We start from the raw sequence: 20,532 nt of genomic DNA, 5'->3' as shown, positions 1-20,532 counted from the left end.
CAGTGCCAGGCTCCTTCGGGGAAAGCCAAGCCAAGTAGCCCCTGTCCACCTGTCCACCTGCAGGGCCCCAATCTCCAAGAGCAAGGAGCAGTGGAGGGAGGGACGGGAGCGTCATTCCTCGGCTTCTTCTCCCCTTCCCGGCTGCATCTGTGTCTCTTCGAGAGAAACTTTGGTTTGTTCCCTGGAGAGGGCCCAAAAACTCCCAAATTAGCAAACCTGGCAAGCCGGCAGCTCAGAAAATAGTTCATCCTGATTCCATGTTTTTCAGGCTCACAGAAGCCTTTATTAATGAAGTCACAACACCAATATTTACCGTCTGCAGGGAGAGGCACAACACGGGGGATGGATGGGAGTGCGGTGGGGACTCCCGCCCCGCCCCTCACGGGCCTGGCCTAGGAAGATTGGCAGGTTTCCTTGGGTCCTTTCCAGCCCTTTATCTGGATGACAGGGGCGGCACTGCTGTGATCCTCACGCACCCCCTCCCCCACCAAGTGAGAGAATCTGGAGAGGAACAGTTCTCCCATTCCTCTGCCCCCACCGGTGCCAAAAAGATGCCTCCCCTTCTCCACCTCACCCCACTGGGGTGTACGTGCTCCCCAGAGGTTATCTGCCTGCTTGGCAGGGAGAGAACGCACCTTGAGGTTAGGACGTTTGAGATGTAAGGAGTGTGTTTCCTGGTGGAGGGGGTGGGGAGGGCCATTGGGATGGGAGAAAGCCCTTTGGTTTCTAGCATTGACCGGACCCAAGCGAGATGCTGACAGTCCCAGCAAAAGGACCTTCTGTGCTTGGACCCCTGCATGTGCCCCAGGCAGCAGGTCTTCAACATGGACGTCAACATTGATCAAGCCCCCAGCACATTCCAGGAGCCCAGAGAAACACAAGTAAAGGCACAGCACAGGCGAAACCCATGGCTTACTGGGGGACAGGGATGACGGGCAAGACTGAAGTAGAGGGCACCAGGAGTGAGGTAGGAGAGGCCAAGGCTGAGAAAGAAGTCGGGGTAGAGCGGGGGGCCTAGGATGGGCATGGCACAGTCCTGTGTGCTAGCCACAGTGTGGAGGGACCTCCTCTTTGACATCCACACAAACCTCATTAGGCCTACCACTCCTTCCCTTCCCTCCCCTCCCCAAGCCCTGGGAGCCATGGGCACTGCTTCCCACGGTAGAAGAAACCTTGGCTGTTTGCCAAAGTGGGCAGCCCTGAAGAACTGGTGGGGAGATGAGTCAGTGGTGAATGTGTTGGATTCGAGGTGCCAGGGGGCCTGGAGGCAGCAGATGTGGGCAGCAGGCTTGGTGGGTCTGCAGCTTGGCAGGGGTCAGCTGGAGGGAGTCCGGCGAGCCAGGAGAAGTTCCAGACATAGACGTGAAGCCCCAGGGGCAGGGCACAGTGAAGAGGCAGGAGGCACAAGGACCGGCCCTGATGAGGATAGGGCCGACGAGGCAAGGACAAGACAGGAGGACGGAGGGGCAGGTGACAGTGTCAGAGGCACTGAAATGAAGGCAGGGGTGTGGGAGTCAAGGAGGGAACAGCCAGAAGAGAACGGTGTAAGTAAAGCTGAACAGGTGGCAGCTGAGTTTGGCCCCAGTGGTGCTGGTAATCGGTGATTGGTGATGTCATCAGCACAGGCAGAGGGTTGGGGAGCACACGGGAGGTGAAGAAGCGGAGACAGGTCTGGATGTCGTAAGGGCAAGGTTGTTAGGAATACAGGTCTTGCGTTTTAAAGATGAAGGAATTGTGACAGGAGGAAAGGCTAGCAGACGAGCAGAAGGGCAGGTGGACTAAAGAGCTCAGTCGAGCCCTGCCCTGTTGCTCTTTCCCAGCTAGAGGCCCTGCGTCCTTGGGGACAGGTGGTGGGCTCAGCCTTATGCCCCATCTCGGAAGCTTTCCTCTGCATGGTGCGGGGGTTGGGAGGGGAGGGGTGCTCTGGGAACGGATGAGTGTCCCAGCGGGGCCTGGGATGGTCAGCTTCTGTGAATGGTGCTCTGCCCCCAGCCCCCAGTACTCCCTTTCACTCCCAGTGTCCCCTCACTTGAGGGAGCCCCCAGCATCTCTCAGTACATGCATCTCTCAGCACGCAGAAATGGGCATATTCTGTCTCTCCCCTAAGCCACCTGCTCCTGCTTGCCACTGCTCCATAACCTTGGAAAGGCCTGAGCGTAGTTAGCCTCCCTTAAGACACAGGTTGATCTTTCCCCACGTCTAGCCTCAGTTTCCCTTTCTCTAGAGCTGGAGTTCAGGATCAGGGTGGACCACCATCAGAGGAGAAAAGGTAATGGGTTGAGTCTCCCGGGCCCCGCCCCAGGCTCCCAGGTGCTGTACAGCCTTGCTCTGCCCGTCCCCACTGGTCCCCAGAGCCCGAATCCACCCCCCCGGCTCACAGGCTCTGGGGGGTGGAGCTGGATGCCCATGTCATTAAGAGAGAGACTTTTATTATTCCCATAGGGAAGGGAGATACAAGGGAATCACTAAGAACTACAGTGGGTGCCTGGAAAATAAATTAAAACAAACGCATCAAAACAAACAGGAGATCAGAGAAGTGGAGAGTGGCTGGGAGGCTGCTGTGGCCGGCCTGTCCAGGCAGGCGGGCTCTCTGAGGAGATGGTGGAGGAGTCCCAGGCCTCAGCCAGCCCATTTCTTGTCCCTCTGTCAGCAGTGGCCCCAGGCTCCAAGCCCTGCGAGGCCGTGGCTCGAGGCCTCCCCGAAGCCTGGCGGGGGAGCGGCCAGAGTCCAGCTGGGCCCACCTGGGGGCCCTGGCCAGCAGCGAGCAGGTGCTCTGCTCTCGTGGATCCGTGGCTGCCCACCCTAGTCATTGGAGGTGACGTCGATGTCCTCCCCGTTGGCCTGCTTCGTGGCGATGCGCCACCGGTTGATGTGGTGGGAGCCCTTCTTCTTCTGCTCAGACTCCGGCCCCTCTTCCTCCAGCTTCTGCCGCTTGTACTTTGTCCTCCGGTTCTGGAACCACACCTTCACCTGGGCCAGGGAGGGAGGGGCAGAAGTAAGAAACACCCAGGAGGCTCCCAGAGCAGCTCCTGGGGTCTCAGTGCCCAGGCTGAGCTGGGAGCCAGATGGGGAAACCAAGGCCAGGGTCCTCTCCTCTGGCCAGGTGCTGCCTGCTGGATCTGAAAGACTACGCTTCCAGATGTGAATGAGGTGGGGCAGGGAGAGGACACATGGGGCCAAGATGGGGCCATCTTCCAGTCCCTCTCGCAGAGGGCAGGGAGCAATCACGGAGCTGCTGAGCGTCCTGTAGCCACAGCACAGCAGAGGGGAAGAAGCCAGGCTCTGGAGCCCGGCAGGCCTGGGTCCCTACTCGTTTCTAGGAAGACATAATAATCACTCTTTCACGAGGTGGAGGTAAAGAGTGAGTAGGCGAATGTATAAAAAGCCATTGCATGAGTCCTGATGAGCGCCTGTGGCCCTGATGTACCCCCACCCCCAGCCACCCTGTGCTCTTTGCAACACAATGAGGCAGAGTGGACATGGCTAATAACCAGGAGGTGATGTCCACTCCAAGAGCGGTGCCCAGGACAGCCAGAGTACTCCTAGGGTCACATACCCTGCCACTCAAGGTTCCAACTAACACTAGGTCAACTAACTAGGTCAATCAGCTTCTCCAGAGGACCCTGTGAACAAGGTCAGGCGGAATTCCCCCCACCCCACATCAGAGGTCGAGCTGGGCAGGTGGATGGCTGCTCCCTCGGGGGGCAGCTACTCATGGTGGTCTGAAACCCACTAATGATGCCTCCTCCTTAGACATAGGGGTGTCTGCAGCCCGATTGGGGCCAGTGCTCTAAACTTCTTGCCCCTGAAGCACTGGCCTCTGCAGCCCATCCAAATATAGGAACAGGTTACACAGGAGAAACCACAGGATACAGAAATGAGCTCCTCTTAAACAGAGAGGGCCCCCTGCTTCTGTGTCAGGCAGTGAGAGTCCTGACAAGGGGAGGGTTCAAAAGCCAATAGCTGTCCTCTGTGATCGTGGTTGGGGGGGGGGGCCTTGGAGGGACAGGTAAACAATGCTAAGCTCACCTCCTCCAGGAAGCTACCCCAGATTTAGCCATATCTCTCCTCACCCCTCACTTCTCCCACCTCCCCAGCATTTGCTCAGTGTCCAGGATACAGCCTTTAACATTCTCTTACGCACAATCAAGGAGGGCTCCCTAACTAGACCTAGTGCTCAAGATGGTGGAGGAAGCCTCACTCAGTCTGTCCGCTCCTCCTGGCCTTGCAGAGCCAGGCCATCACCCGCCCACCCCCATCCTCAGAGATGGCGAAAGTGGGCCTGAGCACAGATCCTTTGCTAAGTTTCTTCCCTGTTCTGGGCTTACGCCCCTCATCTGTAGGAAAGATGTTTTTCTGGCGGCTTTGCAGCTCCAGGGCACTTCCTGGGCTTTTGCTCCCAAGGGTCCCTGGGGGAGGTGACACAGAGATGGCAGAGACATGGATGGTTTCCTGAAAATGAGAGCTCATTTACAAAGCCAGCAGGTGCTGCTGGCTGCCGCTGGGTGACCCCTGGTGTCCCTGCCGGTGGTGAGTGGGAGGTCGTGTGTGTGGAATGATGGTGAGAATATTTGGTTTTGGCAGCAGCAGGGAATGCTGAGGGAAGATCCTGGAACCCTGGGTGGGGACAGGGGCCATCCTCAGAAGACGACCCACTCCAAGAATGGTGGAAAAGCACAGGCTGTAGCTATAAAACAAGGCAGTGTTGGGCCAAAAGCAGGCCTTGTGTCAGGGCACAGGAAGCAGTTTCCTGCCCAAGATGCTCTGCCTTCATGCTTCCCAGGCACGGCCCCCTGTCTGCTTCATGGAGCCCATCCAGTCCAAGGCTTCCCCTAACAGCTCCCTCTCCCCAGGGAGACTCTGCCCTTTAATTTTAGAGCACGGGTGGCGGGCGGGGGCGGGGGTCATGGAGCTAGGGATAGGAAGAAATGAGGCCCCTGGCCTCAGTGGATACAGTAAGGGAGGGAGGAGCTTCTTCCCTGTCTCTAAGGCAGGGGGCAAACCCACCGCCTGCCTGTCTCACCTCAGACAGACAAAGGAAAATGGTAGATGCTCTGGGGGCAAGACTTCTAGATCCCATAACCACCTTTCTGGGGTACAGGGCAGGCTGGGCTCTGGGTGGATCTCAGCACAGCTGCTTCTCACCCCTGACTGCCCTCGCCCCCCATCCGAGAGCCCACTACGCCAGCCAGGAGGTTGGGTGAGTGCCGGGGAGGCCTGGATGCGGAACCTGAATGGCATTATCGAGGGCCCGTAGGGCTGGCCAAGGGCTAAGTGAGCCCAGCAGAGGGATGGGGCAATTGGGGAAGCTCTGGGCAACAGCAGGACAGCTGGCCCCTTTCTGCATCTTCTCTCTCCCACACACACTCCAAGGGTCCTTTCGGGAAGGAGACTTGTCTGGAGTGGGATGGACCCAGCCTGCTACGCTCACCCCACAACACTGGCCCGAAGAAGGAAAGTTCTCAATGGTGGAACTCCAGGCACATGGTACATTTTCTGGCAAGAGCCACCTTTCCTGGCCCACCCAAATGAAAGGGCATCCTGAATATTTTCTCCATGAAAACGACCAGGGTCAAGGAGGCAGCTTTCTAGAAACAGGGAGGTAAACTGTCTCCTAAGGCAGACTGGCTATCTTGTGAACAGCCTTAGGCTGAGTGACCAGATGCTGTTTACAAAGACTGTAATAACAGGGGGCTGCTTATGACTTAATAATGTCAGTGAAAAGGGCAGGATACGGTTTGGGCACAGTGTGATCACAACCACGGGAAAACAAAATCTATGCATGGGGAAAAAAGACTAGAAGGAAATGTACTTAAAGTGTGGGTGACATTTCTTTCTTCTTCCCACTTTTTGTCTTTTCCTTGATGCATTACTGATAACAATTAAGAGTTATTTTTTTCTTAGAAAAAAGAAAAAGAACTGGGCTCTGAGTGTAGTAGGAGGCCAGAATGACATTACCCCGGAATCCAGCGGGGCGATCTGGGGACACCCCAGAGCCCTCTCCCTGGAGGACAGAGGCCCTAGAAAGGAACCAGGTCATGCAGTGTGCGTCCCGCTCTGAGGGCTAGCTTTACGAAGCTGTATTTATTCTGTACCCGCTTCCCCACCATACCCGCACACTGGCCCCGGACACCATTGGGATGTTGGCTGAAGAAACCCCTCCCCAATCTGTGACTCCTATGGGTTTGGAGAGAGGTTCCTTGTGGCCTCCCAAGACCCCATCTCACCAACTGCCTCAGTGTTTCAGAGAAGCCAGATCCTTCCAAGCTTCTCCATGTTTACATGAGTTTCCCTGCCTGGAGTACTCTTGCTTAGCCTTCAAAAGCCTACTCAGATGTTCCTGGACTGGGACTGCCCTGCTGCCTGTCTGTGCTTCCCGAGTAACTTTCCCTGTGTCAGCACCAGGGACCCCAGCAGTGCATTCATTTATTTCTCAAACCTCTGTCTCCTTATCAGGCAGTGGGAACCTAGAGAACCAAAGCAGTGTAATAGTGTGGACTGGCATCCCCATGGGCATGTGCTGGTCTGTTCAGCAAGCTGGCCACAGGTGAAGTACCTGGCCCTGTGCTCTGGGCAAGAGGTGCCTCAGCCAGACATGGAGAGCCCGAGAAAATCAGTGGTGGAGGGATTGGGGTCTAATCAGAAAAGCGGTTTGGGAAGTGCGATGGCTGGAGAGATGGGATTCTTTTTAGGCATAGTTCAGTGGACACTTCTACAATAGGGTCAATTCTTAATTCTCCATGTTGTGGACTGGGTTAACCACTTCTAGGGAGAATCTGGGGGAGGGAGGGAGACTTACTGTTGGGAGGCACAGGGGTCAGCATGAGTCAAACAGGATGAGGAAGGTGCTGTGGAGGAATGAATGAACGCATGCGTGCGTTAACAGAGGACCGACTGATGTATGTAACATTAATGAATGAAGGTGTGCATGTATTGATGAGCAAATGAATGGACGAAGGAACTAACACACAAGCAAACTACAGCTCCGGCCAATTATTTCACTTTAGTTTTGAGTAACCTGCTATTTGAATGACCCAGATTTGGATCCCTTCATTTCCAGTGGTCCCCAACTTTAGCCAATCCCAAATGGAGGAGTCTGTGGCTCCTGCCTGCCTATATTCAGGAGAATACTTGTCCACAAGGTATTCAAACACCCTATCAAAGTAATAGCCCTCTCTGCTGGGGATCCATTTCCTATTATTTGATCATAAGAGCTACTCCTACTCTCAGGGTCAAGCCCAATGCCATGCTAGGCCTACCAAACTGAGGGAGGTCACCTCTGACTCTTCGTCAACCACAGCGCAACTCGTCCTAAGCCTTCCTGCCTCCTCCTCTGCCAGATCATCTGGATGCTTGCCCTCACTCTCAGAAAGACATCACAGAGTCATCTGCCTCCTTAGGACTAGGCCCTAGGGACTACTCCAGTCTCCCTCACCTCCCCTGCCCTATACTGCCTCCCACTGGACTCTGGAACTTGGGTGATGCAGAAATTCTTGGAAAAGAACCAAGACCTGGAGAAGAGATGAGTCCATCTCAGAACCGACAGTGAGCTAGTAACAAATGTCTCTTGAACTTCCCTAGAATTCAAGGCATTTGGATATCTCCTTCTCAACCATCATCTCAAAAGCAGAGTTTTTCAGGGACATCTGGGTGGCTCAGTGGGTTAAAGCCTCTGCCTTTGGCTCAGGTCATGATCCCACGGTCCTGGGATCGAGCCCCACATTGGGCTCTCTGCTCAGCAGGGAGCCTACTTCCCTCTCTCTCTGCCTGCCTCTCTGCCTACTTGTGATCTCTGTCTGTCAAATAAAATTAAAACAAACAAACATTTAAAAGCAGAGTTTTTCAGAGCAGGAATGGACCCCAAGAAGTCTCCTTACCAATGCCCCAGAGGGAAAAACCCACAGGCAGGTAATCAGACACTCTTTCCTTCTGAGACCTCCCCACCTGTTCTTGGGCCCCAGGATGGTAGCCAGACTTGACACCTCCTGCTACATCTTAATCCACCCACGTCAAACCCTCCCCTTCCTTCCCACCAATGTAGAACCCTGTGCATCCCTCCAAACTTTCTGGGCCTGAGGTCTTCTGGGACCATTCCACCCCTGCAGGTCTCCCCTCACTTCCCTCAGCCCACAGCTGTGACTTCAAGGAGACTCTAGTAACTCCTTGTGCATATTCTGCCAGCGTGCATACTTTACAATTTCCCCCCATCACAAATCTCCAAGGCCGAGGACTCCATTTCTGCACCCCTTTGTCACAGCTCAACTGAACTCAAAGCCAGAGAAGGTGAAGAAGCACCTGCTGAACACTTCAGAGCAGGAGGGGCAGCTGGAAACACTGACCGGCTGATCAGCCTGGACTCCTTCCCCATACACCTAACATGCCACCCCCACGTGTGCACATAAGCACCCGAGCCGCCTTCCATGCCACATATATGTGATATCACCTGACTTTGGGCATCAATCACACTGCCTGCATGTACTCTACAATGTAGCACATACATGTTACACACACCCATTACAACACACACACATTCACTTCCACTCACAACTCTGATCTGACCCCAATCCGGGTCTGCCCCACCAGGACTAAAGCTTAGGACATCACCCCGTCATCCAGATCAGACTCCAAAGCAGCGCCACAGCAGTGAGGAGCAAGTGATCAGAGCCAGAAAGGAGAACGAGCCCTCTCCCAGGACCACTGCCTCCATGCTCTGGACTGACCCGTGGCCTTCCCTGCATAGATACCCAACACTCCACCAAACATACAAACCTGCCCCGACAAAGAAGTTCAGCTTGCCCACCTCCCAACACTCCATACTAAAGCTTTGAGCATACAGAGACCCCTGAGCCCTAAATTAAGACCCACACACTGATTTCCTTAATCTTACCAGGAGTTTTACCCAGTGGATAAAACTAGAACATCTAAAATAAAGTGCAAGGGAAGAATAGAAAACAGAGACACAGGGAGGTGTCAGTGACTACAGAAAGCAAGGGAAATGACTGATAAAAATTAACACATGGAGATGTGTACCATCCACAGAAATTTGCCTCTTTATTCCACACATGTTTATGGAGCATCGACTCCTTGCTCGTCACTGAGCAGGACCCTATAGGGTATAGAGAGAAGCAGGAAGGCTTGACCCTTGGCTCCCAAAGCTGGCCTGTTGTTCATCAGAATCACCCAGAGAGCTGTTTTAAAAACATTTCCTGGATCCTATCCTGGAACTTCTAAGAGAATCTCCTGAATGGGGCCCGGGAGTCTGTATGTTGAGATTTCCTTGCGAGATGGAACTAGCCAGTCTACAGAGTGACATTTGGACGTGGTAGATAATTTCGCAGCAGCACAATCCTATGCGTATTATGATATACTGGAGAGGTACTGTGAGCTCTGAGAACTTGGAGGGAGCACGATACAGAAATACAGAGGAGAATATAGATGAGACAGAAACTCAGGGCTGGAAAGAACCATGGAGTTCATTTCATTAAATGTTACAGATACAGCAACTGAGGCCCAGAAAGAAGACAAAGACAGAGCAGATGACACGATAGGTAAGCAAATACCCTGTCAGTAGCTAACTAGATCTGTATAGAGGGAAGCTTGAGAAGGATGGTAGGTACACAGAAGATAAAACAGAATAGATGATAAGGAAATAATAAACAATTGGGTGAGAGCTAGTGTTAGTTAGGAGGAAGAAGAATGTAATTAACAGGAAATAGGAAGTATAAATTAACCAGCTTTGGAGAGGCATTTTAAGGAGCTCAGACAGAGAAGTATGTGGCTAGATATAAAACAGCTATCTGTACAGGACGGATTGGAGAGCTCCTAGAGACAAATGTAGTTAATGTAGTTACTGACAGTAGAAATAGATGGCAGGGGACTGACGGCAGAGATGGGTGTTTGACAAATAGCCAATAGTTGGAAATGATAGGTAGGCTTGCCCAGTATATACTGAAAGATGGATAATTAATTAGGTAGCCTAAGTCCAAATGATAAGTTACAAGAGGGACAGAAAGACAGCTATGATGGTGAAGGAGACCAGATATGGCAGAAGAAACACCAGACTAATTCAGGAAGCCCAGTCTAGGGGCTTACTGTAACACTAACCAACTTGATATATATACTACTTTACACAGAGGGAAGGGAAGGACTGGGGATAAGAATTCATATTATTTGAATTCCTATTACGTGCCTTTAATCCTCAAAGAATCTATTTTCCAGATGAGAAAATTAGAGCTTAGAGAGATTGAGTAACTTATACAAGGTCACACAGTCAATTAGAAAGGAGGCAGATAATAAAATCCAATCTGTCCTCCTAGGGAGCTCTGCCCACCCCATCTCTCTATCTCAGTCCTCACCTGAAAAGAGAAGCCTTTACAGGATGGTTTCTCAGGCTCAAGCCTCCCGTAGTTCTACTGCGGTTTTTTTTTTTTTTTTCCATATGCTAAAACCAGCTCATCTATAGATAGAACGAGATTAGACATGAGTTTTGATAGTTAAACTGGATATACTATATTATTCTACCCAGTTTTGTTTTAAATGTGTTTGAAACATAACAAAAATGAAGGAAACAATCATTACATTTACTAACTGGCATTGTGGGGAGCAAATAGGCAGCTAGATTCGGTTTGAAAGAAAGTTAATTAAAAATGCCCTCACTGAGCTAAAAAATTAAAAGTTTAAAAACAATGACATTATTTCAACAAGTGTTAATCTGTGGGTGGGAGGATTATAAACCGTTTTGTTTTCTTACACTTCTGCAATTAAAATTTAATAACTAATACTTTTTAAATGATGTTAACTATAAACACCATTCATAAATTGACACCTTGTTTTAGACAACTTTAAAACACTGTTTGCCAGGAGGGAACGGGGGTATTATTTTATTAACTTCATTTTTTAGCTTATATTTCTTCTAAACATTTAAAAAATTAACTTGGCTGTTTTGTAAGCTTTAGCTCTGCAGTTAGAACAGCCCAACCAGCAAATCTGAAAAAGCACGGGCCCTTCAGTAGAGGAGAGAGTAATGTGTGATTAAATGGAGCATCAGACAGATAAGACGTCTTGACAATAGAAACCAAAATAGAATGTGAGGACCAGCCAGTGATGTCTGCTGGGGGACTGGGGAGGCACTTAGGATCTGGATTCCCCACTGGGCCCCCTTCCTATTTTCACTACTCCCCGGGAGACTCCAGGCTGTCCCCCTCCCCCCAAGACACCTACTCAGGGCACTAGGATGGAAGATAGTAGGGGCCAGACCATCAAAAATGGGGAGAGGATGATAAAAAGCCAGAGGGCCCCCCGGGCAAGCAAGCGGCATTCTCTCATTTGCACATCTGGGAGCTTTGAGGGATGGAAGGGAGTACCATCTCCCAAGGCCCATCCAGACACTGAAATCAGCCTCCAGGGCAGCACCCAGCCCCTACAGCTATATCGGACTCCCAGGAACCAAGAGCTCAGGCGGTCCTTCCACACAGCATTTATTTAAGGCAAAGTCTTCACTTACAATAAACCCAAATCTGCCTCCATAGGACTCTAATCTAGTTCTTTAATTTTTTTCTTTTCTTAACTATCAGTTACAAAAATACTCCGTGGTTACCCTAATTTCACCCAGTTCAAAACCTCTCCAACGCCACCGGAGTGTTCCCTCCCCAACTCAACAGCCCTCCAAGTGTTTGAACGCAGTCCCTGAGTCCCCGAATCTACTTTTCCACCATTCCCACTTTCTTCCCATGTCTGCGAGCCCCAAACACCAGTTTCCAGAGCCCTAGCAGCCTGCCTGCGCAGAGATCAGCGCCCCCCTCCGACCCCAAGCAGGGCTGGCCCCTTCCTGGCTGATTCCTCGGCTTTTGATGTTTATAGCCTGAAGACACGTGGGCTTTCTCCCCACACCACAGCCGCTGGTGGGCAGCCCAGGCCTCTGCCAACTGGGCCCATGAACAGCAGCAAAGCCGGTGCGGGGGGGTGGGAAAGGGCCGGGCCTCCCACAAAACCGTGAGCACCCCAGAGGAGAGGCGGGAGAAGAGCCGCAGTAACCACAGGGCTGAAACGGCTCCAGGGGACACTGGGACAGCTCGGGAGTGACTGCGGCGTGGCCCTGCCTCCTCCTGAGAACCCGGTGCCTCCTGTGGGCTTTGAGAGCAAGCTGGGCTGTGGTTTGAGTCCAGAGTCCTGGTGGGTCCTTAGAGCTTGACAGAGGTTCTGCGGCCTCGGCGAGGCTAACCGCAGCGGGAGGGAAGGGGCTCTAGAGATAGGTTTTGCCGGAGGGCCGCGGGGGAGGGGGGCTAGGGGTGGCTTTTGGAACTCAGTGGGACCGAGCTCCGGGGAAGGCGGGGGCGTGAGCCCCGGGCCCCTCCTGCACCTGCCCGCCCCCACCTGCACCTGGGCCCGCGGTCTGAGCACCGGCCGGCGGGGTGGTGATTACCTGCGTCTCCGAGAGGCTGAGGCTGCCGGCCAGCTGCTTCCGCTCGGCGCCCACCACGTAGTGGTTCTTCTCGAAGGCGCGCTCCAGCCGCAGGAGCTGCGAGGGCGAAAAGGCCGTGCGGATCCGCTTGGGCTTGCGCGCGAAGGGGCCGTGCAGAAGCAGCCCGTCCTGGGGCACGTCGCTCGCTGCGGCCGCGCCGCCGACGGCAACACAGCAGGTACAGACAGAGAGAAGGGGCGCCGTGAGCCGCAGCCAGGCCGCCGGGCTGCCCTCGGGAGCCGGCCGAGCCCGGCCCTCTGGCCCCACTCGCAAACGCCCTCGGCGCTCCGTTGCCCTCTCCAATTCTTGGCTCCCGCCCCCACTTTTACCCTTTCCCTTGTGCCGCCCCTTCCTTAAGTCCACTCCTCTCTCCTCCCCCATACTTCCTGAGGGTTCGAGAAGCTACCCCGTCGGTCGACCGAGGCCTGGAGGAGCAGAGGAGCGGATCACTAGATGGGCCAGGAGGAGGGCCCAGGCCTAGCGAGGCGCCTGGAGCAGCGAAGAGGCCGGGGTAGGAAAAATCCCTTAGCTCCCTTTGTCCCCTGGCCCTGCTACACGAGGAGGGACAGGGCTGAGAGTCACGAAGGTGATATGGGGAACAGTGAGGCTGCTCACCACCCTTATGCCAAAGACATTTTCAGGAACTTGCAGGGACCCAAGGCACTCTCTTTTCACACCTGTTTAAACCACCCTTGCAGCTAAATGCTCAGGCCACTAGCCCTCTGAAAATTCCTGCCAACAGGCCCAGGCTCTACCTTGCAAGTGGTAAAAATAGGCCAGCAACTAGGTCAATGTCCAGGCAACACCTAAAGGTCTAAGGTCAGGCTTCTGCCTCCCCCTTCCCCTCATATCTCCCCCAAGCCTTCAGGTAAAGCTCACTGCCCCCAGGAGACTCCTAATGCTCTCGGGTGGGAAAAGGCCTTGCTTCATCCCTGAATAGTCCCGTGCTGAAGAAACACGTGTATAAATATCTAGATGTCATCTTTCTCTCTAATATATATAGATATAGATATATTGGTTTCTGCATGGGCGTGTGTAAATATATGCTCCAGCCTCCCTACTGTCTTTTTCTCCCATCTACCATACAGGATTTTCAGAGTGTAATTGTCCCTTGGCAAGTGTTGGCCATCATGGGAACTCAGCTCCTATCAGCAGGAGGAGGGGCTGACCCTGGGTGGGATAAGGCCCCCTGGGGTTGTGAGGTCAGGAAGTACAAAAGCCAAAATGAGCCTCCACCTACCACCCCACATTCAGTAAACCCCCCACCAGGTCTTCGTGCAATCTCTGGCTTGGTTGCACATGCTCTCAGACTTGAAACAGGCCCTGACATCACCCGTGGGTCCTCATGCAGGGGCAAATATCAGTACCCTCGAGCCACTGACATTGAAGAGCCCCAGATGGAATGTTTTCACACGTTTAGTTGTTGAAATTGACTGGGCCAATGAATTTCTCCAGCAATGGCCCACTGGTTTTACCCAGTTTGACCTGTTGTTTTGTTTAAGGCAATTGTTTGTATCTCAGCTGAGATTTTCCATTTCTGGAAATACCTCTGTAAGGAAAGTAAGGGCACATCATAGACATGCTATTGCTAAAATTCTCCAGGTAACTGTTCATGTCCCTCTGCTGGTGGAAACTGACTGGTGTTACTTTCTCCAACTCCTTGGGCTTTGGATGCTTACACAGGTGACTTTTATTGCTGGGTTTCCACCCCCTCTCCCGTTCTGAACAAGGTTGCCAGAGGGGAAATGAAGTCCCCTGACAATCACTTTCCCGTTTCAAGTGGCTGGATCTGTGCAGCTACAAAAGGGAGTGGCATCACACCTTGGGGAGATGGAAGGGGATGCTCTGCCCAGTGGGCCCTTCAAGGTGGAGGCAGGCCCAGGGCTGTTAGGCCTGAATGAAGGAAGTTTAACTGGTGGTGGTGGAGGGGATAGATGATCAAGGGAAGTGGTCTGGCAGAGAGGAGTAAGAAGGAATGAAAGGAGGAGCCTGATCCAAGTAGGAATAAGAATTAAAGTCTTAAGTGGGTACCAGAGTGATAGGCCAGAGAAAGGTGGAAGGGGCGGGTAGGAAGCAAACCCTTCTTGCTGATGTTAAACTGCTTCAGCACACGGTGTGGTTCTGAGCCTGGGTGGAGTCCCAACAGTAGTTTTGCCTCTGGACAAATAAGCTGGGCAGGGAGAAGGCCTCGCTCATCCCAGAGTTCCAGTGTTGGCCTCAGCAGCTCAATCGGCCCAGGCTTGTCAAAAGTGAGGTGGCAGCCTGGAGAGACCCTATAGATGGGAGTGAATGGGGTGCAGGGATGTCAGGGACAATCTGTGGCTGGGAGAGCAGGACTGCAGTCTGCCTCGGTGTGTATGGTTTGATGGTTGTTTTGTAATTCTGGGGGTATGTGTTGGCCCCTTGCATGGTGGACTTCTCTGTGTTTGTCTTCATAAACCCAAAGTGGAGGATGGAAGCAATAAGCTTACTCTGTCCTTGTGCCATACACACATCCCTTTGCCTCAAGTCTGGCTATTTTAGGAAAAGCTAGGCTTGGTTTACTGTCATGCACTGTTGGGGCAGATAGACTGTGTCCTTCAGGCAGAAACACAGGGGTCCATCTGACCCAACCACGAAGAAGCAAGGGGCAGGAAAATGACTCAGTATACTGAAAGGTGATGACAGACTGGATTTCAAAAGAAGCAAGGTTTTTTTTTTCCTGAAAGAGAGAGGGGGTTTAGTGCAAAACTAACTATCCAGACAAACTGATCAAATAGCTCTATGTTTCTGTAAGGATAGAGTGATGCTTTAGGTGCCTAAGTTCCTGGGCCCCTCTCTTTAAGGGTCTCAACAGTTCCTACCGCAGCTTCAGTTTTCCTTAATTGGACCACAAGAGCAGAACAAGCTTGGGGCTGGGGCCAGTGTGGCCCGTTTCCCTGCAGTAGTTCTCACCTCTGGCAGTGGGCAGTCAGTTTCAGACAAGGAGAGGTGGAAAAGTGGAAGGAGGATGACTTCAGCTTCCCTGGAGCCAGGAGGAACTGAACCCCACCCCATTTTTCTCCGGCCTCTCAATGCAGGGAAGGCAGGGACTGGCAGGAGAGACTCCCAGGACTGAGGTGGCCGGATGTGGGAACTAAAGGATCCGAAGTGCCCGCGCTAGCCGCTGAACTCTCTTCTGGAGAGGCCGCGGCCGGCCAGGAGCTCTGGGCCGGCGGGCTGGGCGGAGGAGCCTGGGGCGACGAGTGGGAGAGGCCGGCCAAGCAACGGAGATAACCTCATTCCCCCTCCTCCAGCCGAAACAAAGGCGCCCTTTGAAGCACCGGCCCATTACCGACGCGGATCCCTGAGGGTTGGGGCTTCCCAGGCCCCCTCCAGACGCCGTTCCCGGCCTGGAAAGTTCCTGCGTCCGGGAAATGGCACCGAAGTGCGGCCAATTCCCGGTTTCCGCCGGCTCCTCCCCTTCAGGCCTCGAAGGCTACGGGCTTCAGGATCCCGCCGCCTGATCCAGACCATCCCCCGTGGGCTCTTCCTCTTCCACCGCCTCGCTCCGCCGAGAAGCCGCTTCCCCGAGCGCTGGCCCGCGCTGCGCACGGAGCGCAGACATGTTCCTTTTCGTTCGTGTAGGGTTTCGTTTCTTGCATTAAAACGGGGCTGAAATGAGCATCGCAGAGACCCGGTTCTCTAGAAAACGCGGCGCCGGAGGGCCTGGGACGGCTCGGCCCGCAGCCCCGAGGCCCAGCTGGGACCGCCAGGCTCACAGCTGCCGGGCCGCGCATGGAGCCGCGGCGACGAAGACCCGACCCAAAGCCGAAACGTCTCAAGGTCGGCAAAGTCCTTCCGTGTCCAACGGATTTCCGAGTTCAAAAATGCGGCCACACATGGCTCCATCTCCGCGTCCAGAAACGGTTCTTAAGAGAAAATTTCAACCGTTTTTGCAACTCGACAACGTGCCCGCCGGGACTGATGGCTCAGGGAGCCGCGGCAATTTCTGAGGTTTTTCGGAGAATTCATGTGGGCTCGATTGGCTGGGAATGCTCAGAGCCGGAGCTGGATCTGTCGCGAGCTGTCCCCGGCGCCCCCGTGCCCGCAGGGACGAGGCCAGAGGCGGGAAAAGCATCTAGGAGGGCGTGGGGCGCCGGGTCCGAAGCCGAGGGCTCAGCGGAGGAGGCCTTCTCCGGATGATCAGAGACCCCAGGGCTTAGGACCGGCTCTGCCCTCTCCTCAGAGCCCCTGTCCTTGCACCAGCCTCCTAACCACGGGTCATTCTACTGCCCCGGCCCGACGGTTCAAAAATAGCCACGACTCTCAGATCGGCCCATGGGTGGCAGGTTTTGAGACCCAGGCTGGGCTGGGCCCAAGGAGCACCGAGATGGTTTACTTAGTTTTGAATAAAACTTCAATCATTTATAGCAATAAACAATCGTTGTAATTGACAGATTTCATGCCCAAAACGGCTGACACCATAGACTCCCTCCCCCACCTCATGATTTAGGCAAATCTTTGAAATCTGAGGGGAAACAAGTCTGCCCACAAAAATTCTTGTTCAAGTAATTACAACCTTTTATATTGTTGGGATCTGCTGGGTCAATATCTACTTGTCAGATGGGACTAAGCAAATTGACAAATTGGACCTGGAAAGCAGCTTCCCATGAAACAGTTCAGCAGCTATAGCCAAAGCTTCAAAAAAGATCATTTTTCTTCTGTTATCTAGATAATGGTACCAAGCATCTGGTTTACTTTGACTGTGTAGACCGCGGTTTATCCTCAGATTAGGTTGGCAGCCGAAGCTCTAGCCATATCCTTTTCATTGGTTTCACTAAAAGCCGGGTTACCTAGCTCTGAGTCATGGAACCTCAAAAGGCTGAGGTCCAGTCCGGTCTACACTAACAAAATTAAACTGGAAACTAAGCAATTACTGTACAAATTAGGTCATTCTTTAAAAAGAAAAACAGGCAAGAAAAGAGAAACAAACTTTAACAAATTCCAGGAAGAAAACGAACTCCAACAAATGCAACTCTTTCCTTCGGGAAAGTCAGATAATGGAAACGTGTGTGTGTGTGTGTGTGTGTGTGTATGGTGTGCGCTCCTCTGCGCGCGCGTTTGTAAGGCTAGTGGGGGATCTTCATTAGCAAACCCGTTGCCCTGTGAAGACGTGGGAGCTTGGCTAGCCTGCGACCTTAAAAGCCCCCGCCCTCCTACTTGGGAGGACTGCCTTGGGTCCCGCAGCCGCCGGGTGGACTCCCAGAGTTGGCGCATGGCGATGGAAGCCGGTTGCTACTGTAACCCTTCCCGACCCTGGGTCCGAGAGGCACTTGTGACTCGACAAAGTCGGGTCGAGGTTGTTGAGAAACACCCCAAGACGGTGGAGAACTCCTCGACGGAACATTAACTCTCCAGTGTCTCCTTCCCGCTGCCCCTTCTCTCCTTAGACCCGGGGCACGCGCGTGGACTTTGCCCCGCTGGTACGCGCCAGCGAGGGCGGATATCTGGGAATTGGTGGTGGATGTGAGAGGGAAGTAGGGTCCCAGGTCCAGCCCGCGTAGAGGGAGGGGGCGGCGGGCGCTGCGGTCGCGGCGCTCTCTGGACTGGGACTGGCTCAGCACCGAGAGATTCTGGCAGGCCGCGGGGAGGATCAGGAGAAGCTCCAGGGATGCGCCCGGGTCTGGCGTCCGAACCCGCACCATTTTCTGGGCAAGCCTGGAGGTCCCAACCTGGCTCTCTGGGAGGGAACCCAACGCCGCGGAAGCGCGAACGGATCCGGCGCGGCTCTTCCCGGTTTGGGAATCGGCCTCTGCGGCCCCCCACAGCCTTGTTTCAACAACTTCTGAACAGCCCCGCACGCCCCCGAGCCTCCCCCGCGCCACCGCAGCGCCGGCGCTGGCCGGCCGCCTAAGCGGGCACAGCATGGGCACTCACCCTGGAAGCGGTGGCCGAAGAAGCGGTTCCGCAGGACCCAAGGGTAGAAGTGCAGAGGGTCCCGGTGCTGGGCGCCGAAGAAGGAGTGCGGGGGCTGCAGCGGGGAGGCGCCCAGCTGGTGCGCCGGGTGCACGGTCAGCGCGGGGTGGTTCATGGCCTCGGGGAACACGAGCTCGGGCCCACCGTACAGCGAGCGACCGGCGCCCGCGGCGGCGGCGGCGGCGGCGGCGGCGGCGGGGAAGCCGCTCACGAAGGCCGCCTCGGCCGCGCCGGGGTGAGGGTAATTGAGCGCCGTGGGCCGGAGTGGCTCCTCCGAGGCGGCCGCCGCCAGGGGATGGGAGCCGGCGCCCCCGCCGCCAGTGCCCCCGCCGGTGCCGCCGTCCTTGGCTACCAAGGACTCGATGGTAAAGCCACGCTTGGCTGTGGGCTGGAACATGGTCGCGGTCGCCAGAGCCGAGCGAGGCAGCCGGGCTCTGGGGAGCGCTCCGCGTCCTGGCGCCGCCGCCGTGCGGGGTGTGCACCCAGCCAGGCACATGCACACACACCAGCACCCCTCACCTCCCCCGCCCGCCCGCCCGCGCTCAGACCCTGCAGGCGAGCCAGGCGCGGAGAGGCGAGGGGCGTGAGAGCGAGCGAACGCGGAGTCGGGCCACCGCGCGCAGCTAGGCGCGCCGGCCTCTGGGGCCGAGCGGGCAGCTCCCGGCGCGGGCACTGGCGCGGGTTCCGTGCGATGCTGCGAGCTGCCTCTACGGCCTGGGGGCTGAGCCCGGCCCCCTCCCTCCCGAGTCCAGCCAGGACAGACCCCCGCCCCTGGTCCTCCCAGCACTGCCCAGCTCAGCTTCGGCCGCTGTACTGCGAGGCGCGAGTTAGCCGGCACCTGCCCCGCGCTCGCCCATTGGCCGCCGCTCACCTGCCCCAAGGTGGGGGGCGGGGCGGGGCGGGGCGAGGGACGGCGGGTGGGGAAGGAGCCAGCAGTCGGAGGCAAAAAGCGGACTGGAGCCTCTGCCGGGCTGTCTAGGCCTCCCCCCAGCCCCAATCCTCCCCTCGCCACGGGCTTCTCTTCGCGTCTCTGCCCTTTTAGCTGAGTCTGGCGATCGTCCCAACCGTCTCAGCCCACGCGGGAGCCCAAGAAGGCGTCCGAGGGGCCTGGGGCTTCGGAGAAACTCCAACCCCACTTCCCGATGTGTAACTCAGTTGAACCCTCTCCAATTCATCCTGGGATGTCGTTTCAGTTCTCAGGCAACTTGGATCCGAGCGGATGGTGGGAGGGTGGGTTTTTTTGCCCGATAAATACATTCTCTGCTAACCAGGTCACTGCTCCCCGGGTCTCGGGGACCCTCCCGCTCACCCACCGTCTTTCTCCTGGGCCGCGTTCTGAAAGCCGAGGCCTTGCTCGTGAGGTTTCGCGTTTTCTGAGGGTTGCGGGGGACAGCTCCAGAAAGGGGGACGCCCAATTCTTTTCACAAGGGGCCAGGCCGGGGACAGCGCGAGAGGAGCTGCTGGAGTGGTCACTTTGCAGACCTCAAGCCGCAAATCTGGGTTCGGAAGCACCTCCTTGGCCCAACCACGGCGGCCGCCTCTGCTCGCACTGGGACGGCGGGCCTCAGCACAGGGCGGTCTGCTGCTTTCCTCGCCTTCTCTGGTCGTGGGGCTCAGGTGCAGGCGGGCCGGGCCAGGCCCGAGCCTCGGGCCTTAACCTGGAGCTGGCCGAGCAAGTCGACCCTGTCTCCAAGAATACACACCAGCCATCCCCGGAACGCAGCGGCCTCCTGGCCTCCCCTGACCCTCACCTTCCACCTGCGACCGCGGAGCCTCGGACGACTCTGCTCCGTCAGGTTTCCATTTCTTGCAATAATTTCCTGGGGGTGAGTGGGAGAGGAGAACCAGTACTCCGCAAACTTTTTCACCCGGGCCTTCCAGGCCGCAGTAAACACCTCCCCGAGGCCTAGGAGGGCGCCGGGCAGTGGTGGGGAGGCTGCGACCCGGACCCTGCCAACGCACTGCGAGGAGGGGACCGCAGCGCGCTCAGCTTCCTCGCCGCCGCCGAGGTCAGTGAGGACGGCGCGGCCGCGGCCGAGTGCGCAGACCTAGGTCGGGCCTGCCGACGCCCCGAGGCCAGGGGTTCCGCGTGCCGCGTGACTCTGCAGGGACTCCAGGCCGGGTCTTGGGAGTGG

The 20,532-nt window shown here is 55.4% G+C and overlaps 1 protein-coding gene across 1 annotated transcript; it reads right to left on the bottom strand.

Annotated features, from left to right (window-relative positions):
• Positions 1-254: 254 nt before the first annotated feature.
• Positions 255-20,142, bottom strand: EMX1 (empty spiracles homeobox 1). The gene is made up of 3 exons (XM_045079004.1): positions 18,359-20,142; positions 12,422-12,606; positions 255-2,970 (listed from the first exon to the last, which is right to left on the bottom strand). Exons 1-3 carry the CDS (start codon positions 18,891-18,893, stop codon positions 2,803-2,805), a joined length of 888 nt encoding a protein of 295 aa, XP_044934939.1. The 5' UTR covers positions 18,894-20,142; the 3' UTR covers positions 255-2,802.
• Positions 20,143-20,532: the final 390 nt, after the last annotated feature.

This window comes from Mustela putorius, unplaced genomic scaffold, assembly GCF_011764305.1.
Source record: "Mustela putorius furo isolate JIRA1106 unplaced genomic scaffold, ASM1176430v1.1 tig00000281_pilon_pilon_pilon, whole genome shotgun sequence".
Taxonomy (NCBI): domain Eukaryota; kingdom Metazoa; phylum Chordata; class Mammalia; order Carnivora; family Mustelidae; genus Mustela; species Mustela putorius.
The sequence above is the reverse complement of the archived record's forward strand: the minus strand, read 5'-3'. Positions and strand labels throughout refer to the sequence as shown.